Here is a 22,738-nt window from a genome sequence, read left to right on the forward strand (position 1 = left end):
AATTTCCGGAGTTTAGAACTCGGGAATTTCCGGTTAGCAACTATATTAATAATAATATAGTAAAAAAAATATTTGATTGCTTATACCACGCATAGTTTTACTTTTTAAACCTTTGATTAGACAATTATTAAATAAAATGTGTGTGCAAATTCCCCGCCCCTACAAACTCTCATCACTTTAATTAAAGTTTCCTCTATGCTTTGGTTTCTTTCTGAGTACATATTAAGAACGTTTATTTGTTATTTGCATTTATTGCCAAAAGTACCAACTTCGTGCATTTAGAATATAACTCTTATCGAATTATTCGAAATAATTCACCCATTTAAAAATAACCCAAACAACGAAAATACACATAATGGAAATACATAAACACTTTAAATTCACACAATATGTTTATTATTTTTTTTTACAAGTGGTATTTGATGTGATTACATCGTAAACATAATTTCATTTTAGAAATGTAATGCATATCATAGCATTCGCTGAAAAAATATAAATCCTATTTGTGTTCTACAGTTAGATGTTAGAGGCAGGTGTTGTGTAGTTTAAAGATGTAGCGGTCTGCCCTGGGCCAGTTCTTGACATCTCTGGCGGTACGTGCAGCTGCCGTTTAAGCTGCAGTGGTGGTGGCGTCGGGATATTCAATCGGTGCCTGCGTCGTATAGTACCATGGGACGTCGTGTGCTAGGGTGGACGTGGGGGGTTGGGGTGGGTAAGATGGCCGGATGGACGTCGGGGGTTGGGGTGGAGTCCAATCTGTTGTAATCAACATTAGGAAACATTTGTATGTTGTTCTTTTTTTTCGATAAAATATAAGACAGTAAATACTGATTTCAACAGCTCTATTCTTAAAAATGTGATTCTCATCACTAAACTCTAAAAATCCGAACGTTTATTTAGCACCAAATATGCGTCTTCATTATTTGCAAGGGTGGTGCTTCCTAGAAAACGTATGTGATGTGTGATATAGTTTATGTGAATGGTATATGGGGCAAGTCTGGGTCCTAGTTTCGTGTTATTAAACCTGAGCAAGAAAAAACTAAACTACAAGATGCATTGACCCGTGTATACCAAAACATCTTTTAATACGAATGTTAGCATTCGATCTTCATCAGTAAAAAAAAAAAATTAATTTTCTACGTTGTACCTAAGTTAAAAACCTTTTAAAAGAGTATAAACATTGAAATTAAACATGGGTAATGCATTTTTCAGAACAGCTAAGAAATTTCGACATTTTTCATTTGGGTCAGAAGTAACTGTCCCTTTTCGTCTTTATTTAATACAAAACGTTTTTTTTCTGGTAAAACTGTGGTAACACCTGTAAACTCACCGTTAGGACAATCAGGGCAACACGCTCCTGGTCTCTTGTAGTTGTCAACACACCTAGAAGGGCATCCTGCTATGTAACACACGTACCGCCCTTCAGAGCAGAAGCAATATTGGCAGGGGTCTCCTGCCCCCGGGTTGGTCAGGTTCTACAAGTAGATAAACAATGTTGGTAAGGTGTTCATGGCGTTAGATCAGAGGCGTAGCGAAGGGGGGGGGGGGGAGGACGGACCGCACCGAGTGACATCAAAGAAGGTGTGACACCAAGGCAAAAAAATAGCAAAATATATAGAGAAAAATGATAATTCCACTTAATTAAGTGATTAATTCGATTGTTAAATAGTGTTTTAAGAGGTGCAAATCGAAAGTTTGAGTGGGGGGATGCAAATCGAAAGTTTGAGGGGGGGAAGGGGTGCAAATCGAAAATAGAAAGTTTGTCCCCGGGAAGGGTTGCTACGCCTCTGGGGGGGGGGTGACACCATTAAGTGCCGCACCGGGTGACACCCGACCTCGCTACGCCACTGCGTTAGATCTAATGTGAACTGATATCAGTAAGTTAAGAGAGGCTGAGCTGATGTTTATCAGGAAACTGAAATGTTGAGATGCTGTTTTTTTGTAAACAATGGCCTATCTTGCTAAGTATTTACCTCACAATTCGCAGGCGTAGAGGGCGGCATTGGCGGGGTTGAGGGCGGCATTGGTGGCGTTGTAAGTGGAGTTGTCGGTGGCGTGGGTGGTATACACACAGCTAACAATCGGTTTTCTTGTTCGTTCATGAAGCAATAACACTCACCCACACCCTCAACATAAACTTGGCTACCGTAGGGGATAATTCTCCCCTCTACAGCGCAGTTTCTACCTACAATGTGAAACATTCATTTTCAAATAGTGTTCTCTAAATGGCATTTATTTATCCCGTTTGCCAAAAAATAATTCTCTTTGTGTGAAAGGGCATCGCGCCCCAAAGTGTAATTACTTATTGTTCATGTCTGTAACAGTGTGAGCTGTTCTAGAACTCAGGTACTGACCGTTAGGACATGTCGTGCAGCATTCCCCTGGTTTGGTGTAGCCGTCTACACACTGGGTAGGTGCACAGTCGATGTAGTAGCACATTTTCTCGTTGTTCATACACATGCATTTGAAGCAAGGGTCGGAATTGCCCTGGTTTTCCTGAGAGAAATAGAAATCCAGCATATTAGTGTGGTTTATTTTATTTCGAGGTGGACTGCGTGGTCGAATGGTAGTGCTTACGGCTGCTAACTCTCGAGTTCGGATCCCGGCTAGAGACTGTGAAAAATCCCTGAGAACACCCAGCTCTGATGGGTACCTGGCTCACGCTAGGAAACATAGGCAGCTGGAATTAATGGAGACTATCCCCTCGTGTGCCAATGTTATTGAAACACATTAACTCTACTTCATCTGCCTCATGTGTCTTGGGCACGAACGAGAAAAAATGATGTGAGCCGGGTATCCCATCTGAGTTGAGTAGACTCAGAGACGACCTACAAACCTTAGGCTGAGATGTAAACTCGCAACTTTCGGGTTAACAATCGTAAGCTCTAACATCCAAGCACGTCGGAGAGTAAAAATCTTATGAGAGTGTTTGCTTTTCCCAGTTTGTCTTATACGATCTTATATCGGTGTTCCTATGTCACAAGCAAAGTATAGTCAACCTAGTTTGTACTACCATTTGGCGGGTGTGTGCCTTTAAAGCGCAATAAGAATCTCTAACGTTTAACCTTTTCCTACCAGTTTCACTATTTTTACAAGTTAGTATTTATATGATTTCTAATTCTTTTTACATTCGTCCTACATGCAACCGGCTTGCGAAATTTGGACCACTTCCGCCGAAACGTTGAAAAATGGATTATGACGTAAAATTTGACTTATATAAAAGAATAATTGATTTTTTAAAGTTAATAACAGATTATTAATCGTTTATTGTACGCTTTCGTTTGGTGAGCAATTCTATTTAGCTTAAAGTATTAAGAATATCTGCTACAAATAAAGTGGAAGTTATCTTAACTAAACGTTCTTGATATTCTTTCATACACCACGGTGGATATAGTCGTGCTTTTTAATCAAATTTTACATTCTTAAACTTTTTAAAATAGAATAGAATCTCGTAGAAAAAAAGATTTTTTTTGAGAAATCGGAAATAGTGTAAAGTGCTACTCAAAGTTTGACAGAAAACAAATAATTAGAAATGTTACTACTATGGGAAACTTCGACAATCAGAAACAGTGCTCACGTTATAGGCCTTTGAAAAACCGAAAGTAGAATAAGTTACACTTCCGGTTACCGGAAATCGCTGAAAAGTTGATGCAGAACTACAAATTTTATAAAATAATTTTATACGAAATTTAATCTACCTAGCGGTAAAGGTATTCAAGTTATCTTGTTTACACACACACACACACACACATACACACACAAACACACACACACACAAACACAGACGTACGCACACATTTGCAAAACTGAGTTTTTCCGACCAAGAGAGGTTTGAAAACGTCGAGGTTTGTGAAAATCTCGATTCCTATATTTTAAACTATTACTGTATTTCCTTTATACGTCGTATATGATAAAGTTAAAATTAAGAAAAAACAATGTTTTAATACAAGTTTTATATAAATATGGACCAAGCAAGAAGAAAATAAGTTAGTTTCTTCCAGTGGCGTAGCGAGGGGGGGCGGGGGTGCGGACCGCACCGGGTGACACTATTTAGGGGGGGGGGTGACATCAAGGCAAAAATAGCAAAATATATAGAGAAAAATGATAATTCCACTTAATTAAGTGATTAATTCGAGCGAGTGTTAAATAGTGTTTTAAGAGGTGCAAATCGAAAGTTTGACAGGGGGAGGGGGGTGCAAATCGAAAGTTTAAGAGGGGTGCAAATCGAAAATTGAAAGTTTGTTTGTCCTCGGGAAGGGTCGCTACGCCTCTGGGGGGTGACACCATTAAGTGCCGCACCGGGTGACACCCTTCCTCGCTACGACACTGGTTTCTTCAAATATATAATAATGAACCTCTATTTAAATAACTAAACAGACAAGAGTAAGTAGCTTCTTAATATTTACTAAAGGTATTCAATGAATATATATATTTAGTAGTTTATAATATTAAAAACGAATTACGTCACAAATCTCCGGTGTTGTCATGGGTGTGGTGGTGACCGAAATACAATCAGCGCGCATGCCATAACCTTGGTCAAAGACGCAATGACACTCGGCAACGCCCTCAATCAAGAAGGTCTCATTAGCAGGGACCGTCACTCCGTTTATTTCACAGTTGTTGCCTGGAGATATTATAGGAGATAAATCACAAACGATGTACATTAGTATTCATTTCTTGTTAGAAGCATCTTTGTGATTGAATTATGATATCAAAGTACTCACCATTAGGACAAACAGGACAACAGACTCCCGGCATACTCACACTATCAACACACATAGGCGCTGGGCAACCAGCCATTGCACATTGGTATTCGCCTTCAAAGCACCAGCAGTGCATGCACGGGTCTCCATTGGCTGGATTAGCTAGACCCTATTATATATATATATATATATATATATATATATATATATATATATATATATATATATATATATATATATATATATATATATAATTGATTGGACTATTTGAAGAAAAAAACATTTCATGCAAATTACATTGCTCACCTCGCAATTAGTTCGTTTTGTTGTTGTAGGTGGGGCGATCGTCGTTGTTGGTGATTTTGTCGTTGGTGGTTTTCTTGTGGTAGTTGTTTTCGTCGTTCGTGGCGCTTTCGTGGTAGTTGTTTTCGTCGTTCGTGGCGCTTTCGTGGTAGTTGTTTTTGTCGTTCGTGGCGCTTTTGTTGTTGTAGTTTTTTTGCTAGGCAACACAGCAGCCATCGTGTAGACAAACAGCGCGGCAAGCAGGAAAAACGTGAAGACTCTCACAGATCCCATGATAGTTAAATGTCGATGAAATAACCGAAAACAGACCGTTGAAACCCTTTTTATACCATTCAGCTGTGAGAGCTTAAATATAAACAAAGATTATAAATGGTAAAATGAGACTTCCTAGTACATTCTAATTTTGGCTACAGCAGATTCCGTTAATCTCTAAGCTTTCAACTTTCAAAACATGTCACACTTTTGTCATTGTTGCGAGTTTTGTGAATCTTAATGCAGCTGTCACCAGTGGTTTTTCCCTGATAATTATAACCAATCGCCAACGGTTATCGATATTTTGCTCTCTGATCCATTTGTTTCGTTTTAGATTTTGTCAGGCCACCGAAAATGTGCGAGGGAATAGTCGGATTATCTGACGCATACTTTCTAACCTCTATCACGGTCGTATGGAAATAATTGTCTCGTTCAAGGGATTGTCTAACAACGACGTACTTGGGTGAAAGGGAGTGGAGTGGAGTGAAAATATGCAAACTGCAAAAGTATATTGTCACACTTTTTGTACACCCCCCCCTCCAATCCCTTTCTCACAGGTACGTTGTTGATAGATAATCCCTTGAACAAGACAATTATTTTGTTTTTTTCAGACCTGAAAAAAATTAATTAAAATAAATAATGTAAATGTCGACTTAGCTGTGTCATTTATTTTATAATCTATTAAAAATAAATCTCTAAAAAAAACATGAAAATGTCACTTCCGAAGGAGGGGTGGGGTAATCTTATATTTGACGTTATTTCAGTGTGTGGGAGGCGGATGTGACATTTGAATTTAGAATCATATTTTTGTTGTGTTGGAAATTGCAGTGGGCAGTGTGATAGCAGAACTGTGATAACGAAGCGGGTTCTATTGTTTCTAACACGTATGTGCTTCTATGTAACTCCTGATTTGCTGATCTGGCTGTCAGGATAACCAAATTCCTTCACATTATTCCCATCTCTTCCGTCTATTGGTAATCGAGTCTCTTGGGTTTTTGTAGGACATTCTTTCTTCAACCTTCTGCCATGTTTTACCCGTGATCCAGACCTTTTTATGGGCGCCTTTCTTCGCAGATGTCAATAGTGGTTTAGTGAAATATTGTCCATGAGTTCTGGGCTGCATAAAAATCTTCTTCGGTCCGGTTTTATAGGATGATCTGAAACTTTTTTATTTTATCTTTTGACTGGAGTTTACTTACATCAAACCTTTTTACTTTCTCGTATAGAGAAAATATTGTAAGCTTGCCAAAAAAAAAATCACATGAAATTTTAGTTTTTAAACGTTTTACAGGTCAGTACTTTATTGAATACGGAGTATAGAGGACTTATTTTAATCGGGCGAAAATTCTTAATCCAGATTTATCCAAAATCTTAGCATTTTACGAGTCATCGAGTTGGAAAAACTGGGCTTTACAATTTTGTTTGTGTGTGTATGTGTGTCTGTAAATACAATAACTTGAGTACTGTTACTGATGACATTTTTACATATAATTACTACACTACATCAAATGTGTAGTTCTTTGTCAAATCTTCAGCGATTTCCGGTAACTAAAAGTGGAATTTTTTTCTACTTTTGGTTTTTCAAAAGCCTATAACTTGAGTACAGTTTTCGATGGGTAGATGAAATTTTAAATGTAAGTAAAAGATCTAATTTTCTGTTTTCTGTTACGTTTTGTGCGTTTTCCGGTAACCGGAAGTAGTACTTTACACTATTTTTGATTTCTCAAAAAATTTATAAAGTACTAATGTTTCGCACTATTAAACATACTTTGTTTGCTGTTCCCTTGGTGCGCAATTCTTTTTCTACGATATTCTATTCTATTTTAAAAAGTTTAAGTTTTTAAAAATTGATTAAAAATCATGTCTATATCCCGAGTTGCCTTCCCGAGTGTTTTATGTAGCAATATTCATGAACGTTTAGAGGTGATTACTCCCGCTATTTCGTGTATAATTCTGTTGTCAGTTCTTTGCTGTGAGTTTTCAATTCACTTCAATTCAGCAATAACAAAGGTCGTGATCAGATCCTGTGTGCGCTCCTTGTATGCTAGCACATCCTGAAGTGAGGTCGTCCAACCACGTCGTATAGCGACAAGATCAATGTGCTCGCGTGCCTAACTCTCAATCCCAACACATTCCTGTACGGGATTTAAAAAAAAAAACAACGACTTATCTCTAAAGGACAGGGCCTCTTGATCCATACATTTTTTGTTCCACCACAATCTATAACCGAATTTGTAAAATTATATGAACAGCTGTTCCTAATTTGTCGATAGTGGCTTCTATAGGGTGTTGTCAACAAATAGCAGTAAAAGTGTAATTTGATCGTAGTTTCAGTTACATGCATTGAAATGTCTTTCTTGTCTGAAGGCTGCTGTAAGTCGATATTTTATAAAATTGGAGAATTGCTTTAATGTCTGAAAAAACAACTGTTAATGTTTATATTTTTCTCTACCTGGATTTGAACCATGTAAAGGTAAATTGATGTTATAATAGTAACGCTAGAACTCTACATCATAAAAATGGGATTTTGGAGTTAAAAAGAACACATTAAGTTTGATTTGTAGTTAATGGATCGTCGTTTGGTTACCAAAAAGTGAAGAAATCAGTTCTCAGACACATCTACTTGGGGAACTTAGTTTTTCACGGAGTTGATACGTCCCGTGTGTGTACTTTAGATCGTCGGGCGTTTGGTGCAAATGCTGAGGGCAAGGCAACGGATGAACTCTGCTCCATCTCTCTGATTTATGTAGGCAGGAAAAAGTTTCAAAACCCGATTCACGATAAATGGTATGTAGTTAAATAAATACATTATACAGCACCAAAAAAAAATCAGCATAAACCAAATGTATGGGCACATAATTTCGAGTATGTTGGAGTTTTATTTTCAAAAAACATTTTAATAATTTTCATGGACAAAGCATTTTTGAAATTCTTGAAATAATTTAGCTGCCTGAAATAAAATAAATTGAAGATGAATTCAAATCTATTCTTCCTATTTTAATTCAAATATCAAGTCGCAACTTTGACAAATCTTGAAATCAATTGTTAAGTCACGCTGTCAAAGGTTTATGTAAAAGATAGGCTTATCTCCCTTTAGTCTGAAATTCAATAACTTTTTGAAATGTATTTATCGACTACAAGAACAGTATATAAGGTGAGCTGGGGATTGTAGTTTCATCTTTCGTGGCCAGCGTCTACCTCTACCACGTAGAAAAAATACACAATGTTTACGGCACGGCGCCTTAACTTGGGTCTAATTGTGTGTGTCTTGTTCATCTACACCTTGACCAGTGTCCAGTCGGCGCCAGCGAAAAAAAAATCGGCACCCACGACAAAAGCACCATCAAAGAAAGCACCACCGACTACGAAAGCACCGAAGACCACAAAGCCACCACCTACCCCAAAGCCGCCCAAGACGAGGAAACTACCCAAGGCAACGAAACCGCCTCAGCCAACACCACCACCTACAACCACTGCACCACTACCTGACTGTAAGGTAGGTTTTAAGTCAGTTGCTTGGAGTTATTTGTAAGGTAAGTTTTAAGTCAGTTGCTTGGAGTTATTTGTAAGGTAGGTTTTAAGTCAGTTGCTTGGAGTTATTTGTAAGGTAAGTTTTAAGTCAGTTGCTTGGAGTTATTTGTAAGGTAGGTTTTAAGTCAGTTGCTTGGAGTTATTTGTAAGGTAGGTTTTATGTCAGTTGAATGTAGGTAATTGTAAGGTAGGTTTTAAGTCAGTTGTTTGGAGTTATTTGTAAGGTAGGTTTTATGTCAGTTGAATGTAGGTAATTGTAAGGTAGGTTTTAAGTCAGTTGCTTGGAGTTATTTGTAAGGTAAGTTTAGGTGTGCTCAGAAATATGTTGCATTGGTGACTTATGTCAGATTGTTTATGTCAGATTATGCAGATAATCATCAATTAGGTTTATGTGTGTTGTGGGAACATAACTGTAGTACATACGTACCCAAACAAATGGGCTAGAATTTGCTTTTTGCTATCGCCATCTTTTCTTAAGAATTGAATACAAAAATTGTAAATGAATATTTAGTCAATATTTTATGCTTAACCTCTTGAAAACGAAACCTGATATCTGTTTACCTAGGATATCGTCTGTCTGGCTGTTACCTGCGCTAACCCTGTCCTGAATGTAGGCGAATGCTGCCCGACCTGTCCAGGTAAGCTTCCTGTCACTTGGGTGTTATCCTCTCTACCTGTACTGTTAAACAGTGCGGTACCACCACTTATGTGGCGTGTTCTTCTTGTCGTAATTAGCGCACGCACACCTCACCGCTTCATGAGCTGCACAGACGTAAGAACATTGTGCAGCCCAACTCAGTGTAGAGCTAGCAAACAGGAATATCTTTGTATACCGGCGGGTCGTGTCTCTAGGCACAGTGCCAGATTTTCTTTCATTGAACTTCTAACGGAGAACTAGACAGCGTTAGAATAAACTCGTTTGTAACACGACACCTGGGCTGTATCCTATTCGACACAGGCAAAACTGCTTTACGACATTACATAATCCATCATATTTGCAGTTTTTTATTTTGTTCGGAATTACGCTATTTTGAATAATCGCTTTAATTCTGCTATCATGGTTTGCAAATTTATAAATGTCAATTAACTGAACACATTGCTTATATTAAAACTGATTGGTTATGAATGCGCGTACTTCAAACTTACCACATAGGCTAATTGCATCGCTAACGACAATGTGTGATACTCTAACTTAATTTGTTTTTTAAATTATGTATGAATAAAAATTTAAAATTACTCAATTTAATAATAACTAGGTACCAAAAAACCCATTTATCAATCAAGCAAGATGGTGGTTGGTTCCACTGTTGCATACAATTTTAGATCTGAGTTAGACACTAATATGATGCAGTATAAAACAAAATGCTCCCGATCTACTACAATGAACTATCTTTCCCTTTAAACAAAAAAATGTCCCCGACTAACTTAATTCCCCCTAATCACAAACAAAATGCCTCCGACTAACTTAATTATTCCCTTTAACCACACACAAAAAATACCCCAGACTAACTACGACCATCTTTATCTTCCAGCAACCAGCTGCGACGTGTTTGGCGAGACCATCCCTGTGGGCGAGACTCGAAACTTTGCAGACGGCATGTACTGTGGATGTGAGGCAGACGGCTCAGCGTGGTGTGTCGCCTGAGAAGTTGAAGAAACAACAAACATGTCGCGCTGAAATAAAACGTTCAAATTATAATTTTCTAGTTTGTTTAGATAGTTCTTCTTCATCGTTCTTAATTTTTAGTGCTGGAAAGGATCCCATCCAACACAATTAAGTATACATGTCAACTGGTTATGCGCTATTTACTCCGATCACTGCCATAGCCTTTGTCCAACCAAGAACAAACTACAAGCCAGTAGTTATTTGATTTTGGAGTTGTCTCTCCTAGAAGAGTGGTTGTCCCCAGCTAACGAGCCTCATGTGCCCGAGGGTTCGAACTCGAGACTTTTCGGTTTAGCAACGATGAGCTTTACCGACCCCTACATTAGATAGTATTGTCTACTGTTTGTTATATATCACGTTTATTCATGATGTAATTGAACAGCTCCACAAAATCAGTTGACAATGGGTATGATAACCTCTGACATGTATCGTTACACAGCCACTGTTTGACATCCAGAAATGGATACCGTCTGGAGCACGGTGACCTAGTGTCATCCGTCTGGAGTACGGTGACCTAGTGTCATGCCAGGAGGTGATACGTCACCTATTGACACGCTCTGTAATTCCAGACCTACAGGTGTACGTGATCATACCTGCACCGTATGACTTCTCCGCCGGAGTCAGAGATCCCAGACATTAGAAGATTTTTTTCACAGGTTCTCAAAATTTTAAGTGGACATCCAACAACTTGGACCATGTCTGATTAATGTTTAAACATGTTCCTGTTAAACCTGGTCACGTTAAACCTGCTCACGTTAAACCTAGTCACGTTAAACCTGCTCACGTTAAACCTAGTCACGTTAAACCTGGTCACATTAAACCTGGTCACGTTAAACCTAGTCACGTTAAACCTGGTCACATTAAACCTGGGCACGTTAAACCTGGTCACGTTAAACCTGGTCACGTTACACCTGGTCACGTTAAAAATTGTCATGTTAAACCTAATCACGTTAAACCTGCTCACGTTAAACCTGTTCAGTTTCAATCATGTAAATCAAAAAAATAAAAACGCGTGACACAACCTTTTGTAGCTTCGCTCAACAACCTGCTCATCAACAACCTTATAATCCCGCCCCATCCCTATTCAGCCAACCCATCTACAACCCTAAAACCCAACCCCATCTCTGTTAGCCACCCCATATAGCATCACATATTTCACTTCAACATTGAACATCTGTATCAATAATAAGTGCGAACCAGACTTACTTGTTTCAATTTACAAGTTCATTAAAAATCTACCGGCATTAAATCCCTATAGTGTTTTTACTTTCTCGTATATACGAAGTGTAGAGAAAGTATTGTAATCGTGCACAAAAGTAACATGAAATTTTGACAGTTTTCACCGTTTTACTCCTCAGTCCTTCATCACATCCGGAGTATAAAGGACTTATTTTAATCAGGCAAAAATTATAAATACAAATATATAAACGTTTTGGCGTTTTATGCGTTATCGAGTCGTAAAAACTGGACTTTGCAATTCTGTCCGTATGTCTGTGTGTCTGTGTGTCTGCCTGTGTGTAAACACGATAACTTGAGTACCGTTACAGCTAGGTTGATGAAATTTCATATATAAGTATTTTATCAAAATCGTAGATCCTGATCAACTTTTGAGCGGTTTCCGATAACCGGAAGTGGTACTTATTCTACTTTGAATTTTCAAAAGCCTATAAGTTGCGTACTATTTTAGATAGATGCATGAAATTTCACACGTAAGTAAAAGATCTAATTTTCTACTTTCTGTCAAACTTTGAGTAATTTCCGTTGACGGGAAGTACTAATTTACGCTATTTCCGATTTCTCAAAAAAACGCATGTAAATTTATAAAGTACTAATAATATCCCGCACTTTTATACACATTTTATTAGGCGTTCACTTGGTGTGGGACGGAGTGGTCTAGCGGTAGAGAGCAGGACTGCTAACCCGTTAGTATCGAGTTCAAGTCAGTAGACCGTCCCTGAGTCCACCCAACTCTGATGGGTACCTAACTCCTGTTAGGGAAAGTAAAGGCGGCTGGGCATAGTGCTGACCACGCTATCTCTTCATATGCCGAGGTCACAGAAACAAGTGAACTCTACTTCACTTGCCCCATAGACCATCAGGTTTGAAAGGGAAACTTTTCACTTTTTTTTACAAGATTCTATTCTATTATAAAAAGTTTAAGTAATTAAAAATGGATAACAAATATTGTCTATGTCCTGAGTTGCCCTCCCTCGTAATTTTATATTAAAATATTCGAGAAAGTTTAGGGGATATCACTCCCGGCTTATTTTCATTTAAAATCTATTTTTGTGTTTTTCTTAATTTTTTTGTGATTTTGATATCTAGTGAAAATTAGCATAAAATATTATTTTTGGTAAATTTTATAAGCCACTATTTTTCCTAGTTATGTTATCTAAAAGTAATTATCTATGAAGGTTATTCATTATTTTACGAATACATTCATTTATATAATCAAATATTTAGTAAAAAAAGCTTCATTTTTTTGTTTTCTTCGTTTTGTCAATTTTTCGGTATAGAAGTCTGGGGAATCAATGTAACTAAAAATATGCCAATCCGAAATACTTCAAATGTCCACTGTATGTTGCGAATATATCTATCTATTACGTATTAGAATGGTTTGGTTGTACGTTCATTGTAAAAATAATTGTGAAATTTTTAGAATTATTTGCAAAGAATATCATACGATAAAAAATAAATTGATGCATTTAAAAAATTTCACTAAAAATTCCTTTTGTACGATATTAAAATTTCTTTCTGACATGTTGTGTACTATCATGTCTACTAGAAATTTGCAAAGATAATTTGCATTGTTATCAATTAGTTTTTTTGTGTTATTTTGTTTCAACTGTGCACCTACAAATTATTCACTTTGACACCATATTTCGCTACAAATGTATAAACTGGCCACAAATAAATCGAATATTGTAATGTTTAAAGTATTTTAAAGTTAATAAAACATTTTAAAAAATCATTTTTCTTTAATTTTAACATAAAATGTGTTTTTACTCCCGTAAAAGTTCTGAATGTGATATTGTCCAATGATAGAAAATTGAAATATATTTACCTATGTTTTAAATTTGAAAAAAAATCTTATTAAGAATCATTGATCTAAGCCAGTGGTTCCCAAACTTTTTCGAGTGGCGACCCCCTTTTATAAAAAGTAAATGACCCGCGACCCCCAAAAAATTAAAAAAACTAAATAAGTATGGAAATTAATAAGGACTAAAATAAGATTTTTTCTAGAAGACTTTCAATATGAACTACTCTTGATAACTGATTCAATACAATGAGTAAAATTGCATGCTATTTACTAAATATTCGCGGTTAAGTTATTGCTAACGCCAACCTATGATCAACATTATATGTATTTCTTAATTTTGTTTTTAATCGGACAACAGTGTTGAAATTCTATTCTCAAAAATACGTTTGGGTATGAATGGTGAATACTACACAAAAAAATGCCCCGAGATTATCATGGAAAGTGATGATATTCGTTCATTTTCCCTGAAGCTTCAGGTTAAGCTTATGTTGATGTTCGAATGTATCTGCTAGGTATGATACTCTCTCCAACCACTGTATGTCGTTTTAAGTATAAAAAAGGTCTTTTTTCCTTTGCACTTCCAAGAACAATTTGATTTCAGATTTTAATTAAAAAGCACGATTCACAACAATTCGTTAGACAGCCAGTGTACTGTAGTGTAGAAAAGCAGAACCTCGTCATCTATATTAATGTCTTGCTCAGTTTTTTGAAGGTTCCAGATGTAATATAATGTACTACTTTTACTAACAATGGAGTCTTGATGAAGAGGGCATACTAGTGAATTATGCAGTGGTTAGGGAGCTATATCTTTTCTGTATTCTGAAAGCCCGATTTTGACCTAAATATAGATAGTGCAACATCCGTACAAACCCCCACAGCCGTTTAAACCCATTTTAATCATCAAATTAAAAAAAAAACGTATTTATTTTCTCCATGCTATCTTCACAAAATAGCAACTCTTCTTTGCTATCATCTGAATGAATATAGACACAGACCAGCAACTGCGAACACGAACTCACGTCTGTTGATTTATCAACTTGTAAAGCAAACAATGGTGAACGCTTGATTTCCTTAAAAATTTGTTATTTAACATCTACGGACATGTCTGCTGAATAGTATTATTAGGCAGAGATATTTGTTGCATTTTTACTGCACTGGAATCTCCAAGAGTTAACTTCACCATCTTCAATATGCAGCGTTTGATGAGATTTTCTCCTATTGTGTTTTTTTTTTTTTTTTTTGCTTGGCATGTTATATCGCGACTTCATTTGATGCTTGCACTAATGCTGTGTTTCCTTGGTGAAAACTTCCTGTTTGATTAAGTCTCTGACGTTTGCAACTAGCTTCATGTCGACGAAAGAACTCCATATCTTTTTTGGTGTATTCAGAATGACTTGTCTCAAATGACGTTTTAGTTTTGAAGATTTCATTAACTCGTGACTTAGAACAACTTTGTACAGTACTCATTGCTTCTTCTCTATTCCATTTCCAGTTATGTTAGTAAAGCCGAATTTCAGATATTCTTCTAAATATTTATGTTTTGTTTCTCATTACTAAGGTTTAATATACCAGTTGGCGACCCCTCAGAAAGCCAGTTTCGGAACCCGTGATCTAAGCTCTTCGACCTGAAAATAGTGGCCTGAGGCTATGGATCGTCTCTAAACCTTCCTAATCTGCAGTGATTGACGTCCGTATGCACGATCCTGCAAATATGGATGGTATTTATCCGATTCACTTTTATTTTAATCAATATTATCAAACTCAATATTTATCTCTTCAATAGTGAAAATGTATTTAAATGCGAGTTAAAGATTCACTCGTCGAGAGAAGCTTGGTCGGATAGACTGTCAGATGATGTGTTCTTGTCCGGTCTCCACGTTTCTGCTGGTGCTGTGTGTGCTCATTGTAGGTGGCTACGCTGCTACGTTGAATACAACCACCACCACGACAACCACAATCAAGACGCCAACCATAAAAACTACAACTAAGGCGCCCACAACCAGAATAACAACTACGACAAAAGCGCGAACAACTCTGAAAACAATCTTGACCAAGGCGCCAGCTACCACGAAAACTACTATTAAAAAGACGCCGCCGACGACTAAAACAACTACTAAGAAGACGACGGTAACTACAAAAACAACTACGAAGTTGCCTACGACATCTACCAAAACAACGACTAAGAAAGCTACTACAGCAGCAACAACGTTATCACCGTCAACAACAAAATCCTACACAACCTTCTCGGCAACGAAAACAACAAACCCAGAAAACTGTGAGGTAAGTTGTCATTTCTATTTGTGTGTTGAATACCGCTCTAAAACTCACTCTATAGGTGACCATGTGTGTTTGTGTATATATTTTTAAAAAATGATGAATAAAAACATGTCAATATTATCATTGAGAGCTTTAGGGTCTAGATAACCCAGACCCAGACAACCCGTGTGCCCACTGTTTCTGTAGCAACGGTCGGTATGTATGTGAGTACCACTCCTGTATAGCGCCCAGTTGTGTTGATGACGTCACCAATCCTGGAGAGTGCTGCCCATTTTGCCCGAACGGTGAGTCTGGAACTTGCAGCCACATTTTTTAGAAATATTTTTTGTGTGCTCATCATCACACATAAACCGAAAATGTATAAACACCTCTAAAATAAAGTAAAAATACCCTTTTGGACCTAACGGCTATTAGGTCAGGTAAAGTCATATGTTTTTGTGACCACAGCATATCAAAATATGGGGTCTACGACAATTTCCCGAAAAACACTTGACCAAATACCGTTTGGCCGAAGTCCGCTATCCCGAATGGACACTAGCCCAAATCCGGGAATTGGGCTTATCCGTGCAAGTGTCCATTCGTGCAAACGGCATTCGGGCTAGTGTTTTCGGAAAAAATTCCGGCTGTCCTATGAATGGTGTGGTCAGCACTATGGCCAGCCGCCTTTACTTTCCTTGACGTAGTCAGGCACCCAGCTGAGCTGGGTAGACTCAATGACGTCCTGAAATATCGAACAGATTTCCTGAATGTTTTGATAAATTTGTAGAACAAAAAACAAATTTTACAAATTCAATTAGGAATATGTCTGTAAGGTTCAGAAATGAATTTGACGTCTCATTTTTTTTACTTCTTTCCCCATCGTCATACATCGTCACAAAAGCCCCAAAACCTCTCCATCACCAGGCATGTGAAATAATTCACGGACTAACACACCTGCTTTTGATTCACATCAATAACAAATGTATTGTTCTATAGTTCGTACACGCGATATTTCACTTTACACATTATAGCCATCACTGTACCACTTTCTCCAGGCGACAACTGTCAAGTAGGTGGTCAAATTATCCCAGTGAGTCAGACTCTAATTATCCCAGGATACGGCACATGCTCGTGTGTGTATCCCAAGGACGCAGATATCCCACACCCCGTATGTGTCGCTGTCACCACCAACACGCCAACCACCACACAGACGACAACAACTACATCAGGCAACTGTGAGGTCAGTAGTGGCTAACCCACATCAAATAGTATGCATGATTTACGTTCCACTAATGATATCTGAACCACTCCTCACTAACAAGTGATAAGAAGTTACTTTGTATCTTGTAGCTTTGCTAAATAGACATTTAGTCGCACTAAAATCTTTTGAAACAATTAGCCGAAATAACACACACACACATACACAACATACGCACACACAATTTTCTTGAACGGTCTAAAAGAACTGTATTAATAACAAGATTGTTAGACATAGTTTAACTACTCTTTAATATTTAGAAACAATTAAAATGCGATACTAACTTCTAAATCACACGAAAGTAAACAGGCAAAGTTCCCTTTTTGAAGGAGCATGTAAAACAGAGTTCACCTGTTAGTTGATCTCCGCACATGAAGGGATAATGTGGTCAACACTATGCCCATCCGCCTTTACTTTCCTTAAAGTAAGTTAGAGATGTTCTACTGACTTAAACACCGATTCGAACTCGAGGCTGTCGGGTTAACAGCCTAGTCTCTACGTTAAGCCATGCGGTCCAATCTAAATTTTATAGACTTGTGAAAATAAAACCCCATTTCTGCTTGATTTTATGCGCCCAACTTTATTGATAGCTCAGGAACGCAACATTTAATTAAAAAAAAGTTATATGGGGAAATACGGATACAAGATTTCATCACCATTCTAAAAACTAGTTTTTAATCAAACAGTAATTCACTTGAATATCAGACTATTTTTGCGGGGACTGGTCTTTAGATTCAAATAAAAACATAAGGAAACCCCTTGGTGATACACACTTAAAATATAATTAGTAAAATGTCAATATGAACCTTGAGTATTTTAGGGTCTGGACAACCCGGGTCTAGCCGACCCGTGCGCTCACTGTTTCTGTGACAACGGTCGGTATGTATGTGAGTACCACGCATGTCAGGCGCCCAACTGTGTTGATGACGTCACCAATCCTGGGGAATGCTGTGCATATTGCCCTAACGGTAAGTCTGAAACACAACAGCCAAATTGAAAAAAAATATTTGGCTCACAATGACACACAAACCGAAAATCTTTAAACACCCATCGAATTTTTAAAAAATCCGTTTTGGACATAACGGTCAACATGTTAGGTAAAGTAGAGCTCACGTAATTTTGTGACCACTTTATATCAAGGGAGAGCATAACAGGTCTATGCCCAGCTGCCTTTATTTTCCATAACGTATTCAGGTACCCATCAGAGCTGCGTAAACTCCGGGACGTACTACGAATTCAAAAACATTTTCTCAACGTTTTAATATAGCTGTGAAGCAAAAATATTTCTTTTTACATAATTCAATTTTTAAAAAGTATGTAAAGTGAAAAAATGAATGTGACGTCACCATTTTTAAAATATCTTCTTTCCCCATGGTCACACATCGTCACAAGAGCTCGAATCTCCAACACCAGGAATCTATATATATAATTCTCCTCTTCGAGCCGTTAGAAAACAAGCTGCAAACGCTCTCCCTACCTCCCCACCCCTACATGGTTTTAGTGAGCTGTGTTCACTCTAAATGTTTACAAGCAGAGCCAACGATTTTAAACGTAGGGGGGGGGGGGGGGGGGTTATGGTCCTTAACGAGCTACTTATAGTGTTTTAAAGAAATATTTTCAGCTTCAGCGTTGGTACTGTCGAATTCACAAATTATGAATTATTGAAAATTAGAAACAACTAAATAGCGGCGTATGTTATGCCGCGGGCCGGCTCGTGTGATATAATCTACGTTCGAACACACCAGCTTTTAAAACACATCAATAATAAATGTATCTGTTCTATATTTTATCTAGGCGACATTTAACTTTAAACCCTTGCTACCATCCTCACCTGTACCACTTTCTCCAGGCGACAACTGTCAAGTAGGTGGTCAAATTATCCCAGTGAGTCAGACTCTAATTATCCCAGGATATGGCGCATGCTCGTGTGTCTATCCCAAGGACACAGATATCCCACACCCCGTATGTGTCGCTGTCACCACCAGCACGCCAACCACCACACAGACGACAACAACTACACCAGACAACTGTGAGGTCAGTAGTGGCTAACCCACATCGTGTGTGGTGATCTCGAGGCTTATGATCACGGGCAGAAATTTTAACCAACTGGGGATATGTTCGATTGAAAAATCTTAGAGCTTTTACAGCTTTATTCCAAACTCACCATAACGATGGCAAAATTCTAAATAAACATATGGCCTATATATACATATATATATATATATATATATATATATATATATATATATATATATATATATATATATATATATATATATATATATATGTTTATATATATATACATATATACAGTCAGTTAAATAACTATCTAATTTGTATTTAACGAGCAATATGATTAAAATTTAACATCCGAAACTACTTTTATAGTATTGTAACTTGTAAGTCCTCGACATTTTGCCTCAGGGTATTGAAAACCCAGGGTTAGGTGACCCTTGTGCCTACTGCAACTGTTACCGTGGTGAGTACCTGTGCGCGCATCAAAGCTGCCCAGAGCTTACCTGTGAGAGTCAGAGAACGGAACCTGGAGAGTGCTGTACACAGTGTGTTTAAAGGTCAGCTGAGGAATTTTTCTTTTTAAATAGTTGGACACCCTGAGTTTATAGTTTTCATTCAAATGCTTAGCGATCCATTCCGGCGCGGGGGCAAACTATCTAATTAGAGCCCCCCCCCCTCTCCCCACCACCTTCAATGTAAGCCTAAACAGTGTATAATGCAGCAATGCAACACACAGTAAGCTTTTAATTTTTTCTAGCCTCCTTTGGCGCTCCCGGGGGTTAGTGCCTGGGGCGGTCGCCCAACCCGCCCTTCCCTAGCTACGCCTCTGCTATCATTTAAGGGGGCAGTATCACCCAGAAATTTGAAAATTGACGAAAAAATTTGCCAAAAAAAAACTATTATACATACACACATAAATCTTTTACCATAATAGTAATTAGCAAGGAGCTATAAAACAGCACATAAAAGAAAGTTAACGTATGATGCAAACATTTTTTATAAATAATTTTACCAAAAAATGTTTACTAAGTAATTTTTGGCTGCGGTTTTCCAACATTTAGGCCCTTCCTTCTGAAAATACTCTGGGAGATGCATATCAGGGTTGCCTATGTCCGGGGCTAGGAGATATCCATTGTGACAAATTTTGAAAATTTTAGAATTTTTCAAAGTCAGACCAAAATAATTGAACTTTGAAATTTCCTAAAAAATTTATCACTCAATAGAATACTATTATCCTAGTCCAGGGGTCGGCAACCTTTTGAGACCGAAGAGCCAAAAGTTACAATTTATAAAATTTCCCAGTTTTTAAAGAGCCGCCAACATTTTTTTTCAATAATATGATGTTTATTTAGGATTTGGTATATATATATATATATATATATATATATATATATATATATATATATATATATATATATATATATCAATATATATATCAATGTTTGTGTGTGTGTCTGTTTTTCTTTTATGCATTACTACATCTTTCATCCGATCGCCATGAAACTTTGGGAAGTTGCTAATGCACATGGAAAGGTTTCTGCGAAAAAAGTTTTTCAAACTCGCAGGATTGCCCCTCCCCCCCCCCACCCCCCGGCAGCGCGCTATTCGATTCTTCTCTATATACTGTATATAAAAGTAAAGTCGATTGCGGTTTGACACCGTTCATCCGATCGTCATGAAACCTAGTTGACTAAAACACTCCAGGGGAGGTTTGTACACACAAAAAATCATTTTAAAATTTTTATGGGCGGCGCCCGGGTGGTGTATTTTTTGTCAATACACCTTTTGGCGCCCAGGGTTCCGGAGCGGCTATGTTAGTACTTGGCATCCGTTAATCTTGCGTTCTGCATATCGGGTAAGGGGTACTACTATATTTAGCGGCAAAACTGCAACAGGTGCAACCACCGGCGCCTCGTCGATTGCGCGATCCGAAGCGCCCCGGGCTCACCTGCGAGCGCTATGTCGCCTACGTTCGTTTTTAAAAATAGGCTATACACTATAGACACGCGTTGATTTAGTCGCTTACTAAACGAATCAGGCTCATCCTCCTGCTTCTCTGCAGGGTGCGATTTGGCGCCCAGGGCTATCCTGCGAGCACCAAGCGCCTATCTTGATTTTAAGGAGCACCCTACAATACGACATACGATGATTAAACCGAGCTAGGGGCCGTGCGCAGCGCCACTGCGGTAGTGTAATCCGGTTCACGAGAGCGTCACTTTCCGTCCTCGACAATTAGGCGGTGAGTGATTAATTTACACTCAAGTCTTTCATACAGCACGCCATGGTGGTAGGCGGTAGTGTAGGTAACCAGTGCCTCGATAAATATGATCCAAACACGGGCATTGTTTACATTTAAATAACTCAGCTTTAGAAAACAAGGAAGTACATTGAAATAGGGAGTAACAAAATATTCTAATAGAATAGCGAGTGTTTATTGTTTATTTTTGTTATTATATCGTTCATTACCGAGTGTTGCAGACTAATAATTTTATAAGTTTTAAAAAATAAAATAAAACAATTATTAATAAGTGCACCGAGCTGAAGAGCCGCAACTTGAGACCAAAAGAGCCGCATGCGGCTCGCGAGCCGCAGGTTGCCGACCCCTGTCCTAGTCCATGACATAACCAATAAAGCAAGGAAGGTTTATACCAAATTTTAAGTACTTTACTTATGGTTTCGAAAAATTGTTTACAAAAAATTAAAAATGTGATAAAATATTAACAAAATAATTTTTTGACAATTTATTGCCATACATATACTTTACAATTTATATACTGTATTATAGCAGAAGAAACGTTACTATAGCTGTAAAAATTCGACATGTGTATGTCAAATAGTTTTTTTTTGGTGATAGTTTTTGTTTCCCTCCCTTAGTCTGGGTGATACTGCCCCCTTAAATTAAAACAACGTTAGATAACTCACCAAAAGTTCCAGAAACCTAAAGTACTGGACTCTATTAAAATAACTGATACGACCTAAACATACTGTTTTATTCAACTAGTATGGACTTATTATTTTCAGGTTTGTATCTATATCCAGTGCCCGTAGGTCATTTGATCATCTGACAACAAGCTAGAGGCTGTCTTTATACTTATAGTACTAGCTGTACAGTAGCCTACAGTACTCTACAACCTCTTGTGTAGGATTTAAAGTGAAACATCTATCATGAGTGGACCTTATCTTATTAAAGACAAATCTTCTTTTACATGGTGTTAAAATATTTATTTGAAGTATGTTTTAATTTGTTTAAAGTTTTTGTCTTTTAAAGTAGATATGAGATCCGGTGTAGTGTTTAAGTAACGACATCCATTTGTTTTATGAAAATCAGAATTTTTAAAAAATGTAAATTAATTGTAATTAATATTTCCGCTTTAAAATTAAATGTCTGCAGAATCGTACAGTTTCTACTGAGTTTAAGAAAGCACAATTAAAATTAAGCCAATGTGTAGTTAAGATAGTAAATAGTTTTTGATGACATTTAACTGCCAAATCTAAGATTGCAGGTGTAAAAATGCGGGTTTCGTGTTCTAAAGAAACGTTGCATAAAATAAACAATTGATCAGATTTTATTCGAATGGTTGTCTGACCAATTTATAGAAGTCTATACTTTTTATTATTTTAGTTGATTTAACTCTGCATATTTCAATTTATTTTATAATGCAGTTTTACAATGCTTCAATTCTTATACCTAGTAAAACGAATCACAATATCTA

The 22,738-nt window shown here is 37.4% G+C and overlaps 3 protein-coding genes across 3 annotated transcripts; 2 read left to right on the forward strand and 1 right to left on the reverse strand.

The window, feature by feature from the left end:
- Positions 1-379: 379 nt before the first annotated feature.
- On the reverse strand, positions 380-5,382 carry LOC131936179 (kielin/chordin-like protein). The gene is made up of 7 exons (XM_059293092.1): positions 5,010-5,382; positions 4,725-4,872; positions 4,464-4,624; positions 2,355-2,496; positions 1,974-2,185; positions 1,331-1,475; positions 380-756 (listed from the first exon to the last, which is right to left on the reverse strand). The coding sequence occupies exons 1-7, from the start codon at positions 5,277-5,279 to the stop codon at positions 611-613; spliced, it is 1,224 nt and encodes a 407-aa protein (XP_059149075.1). The 5' UTR covers positions 5,280-5,382; the 3' UTR covers positions 380-610.
- A 3,034-nt stretch (positions 5,383-8,416) lies between these two features.
- LOC131936162 (uncharacterized) lies at positions 8,417-10,474 on the forward strand. Its single transcript, XM_059293075.1, has 3 exons — positions 8,417-8,754; positions 9,355-9,427; positions 10,322-10,474. Exons 1-3 carry the CDS (start codon positions 8,482-8,484, stop codon positions 10,432-10,434), a joined length of 459 nt encoding a protein of 152 aa, XP_059149058.1. The 5' UTR covers positions 8,417-8,481; the 3' UTR covers positions 10,435-10,474.
- A 4,835-nt stretch (positions 10,475-15,309) lies between these two features.
- LOC131936163 (integumentary mucin C.1) lies at positions 15,310-22,230 on the forward strand. Its single transcript, XM_059293076.1, has 7 exons — positions 15,310-15,775; positions 15,909-16,056; positions 16,807-16,991; positions 17,830-17,977; positions 18,859-19,043; positions 19,434-19,582; positions 22,047-22,230. Exons 1-6 carry the CDS (start codon positions 15,347-15,349, stop codon positions 19,578-19,580), a joined length of 1,242 nt encoding a protein of 413 aa, XP_059149059.1. The 5' UTR covers positions 15,310-15,346; the 3' UTR covers positions 19,581-19,582; positions 22,047-22,230.
- The last annotated feature ends 508 nt before the right edge of the window (positions 22,231-22,738 follow it).

The sequence above is a fragment of the Physella acuta genome, unplaced genomic scaffold (assembly GCF_028476545.2).
Source record: "Physella acuta isolate Inbredline_101_S28 unplaced genomic scaffold, ASM2847654v3 ptg000170l, whole genome shotgun sequence".
In the NCBI taxonomy this organism is placed as follows: Eukaryota; Metazoa; Mollusca; class Gastropoda; family Physidae; genus Physella; species Physella acuta.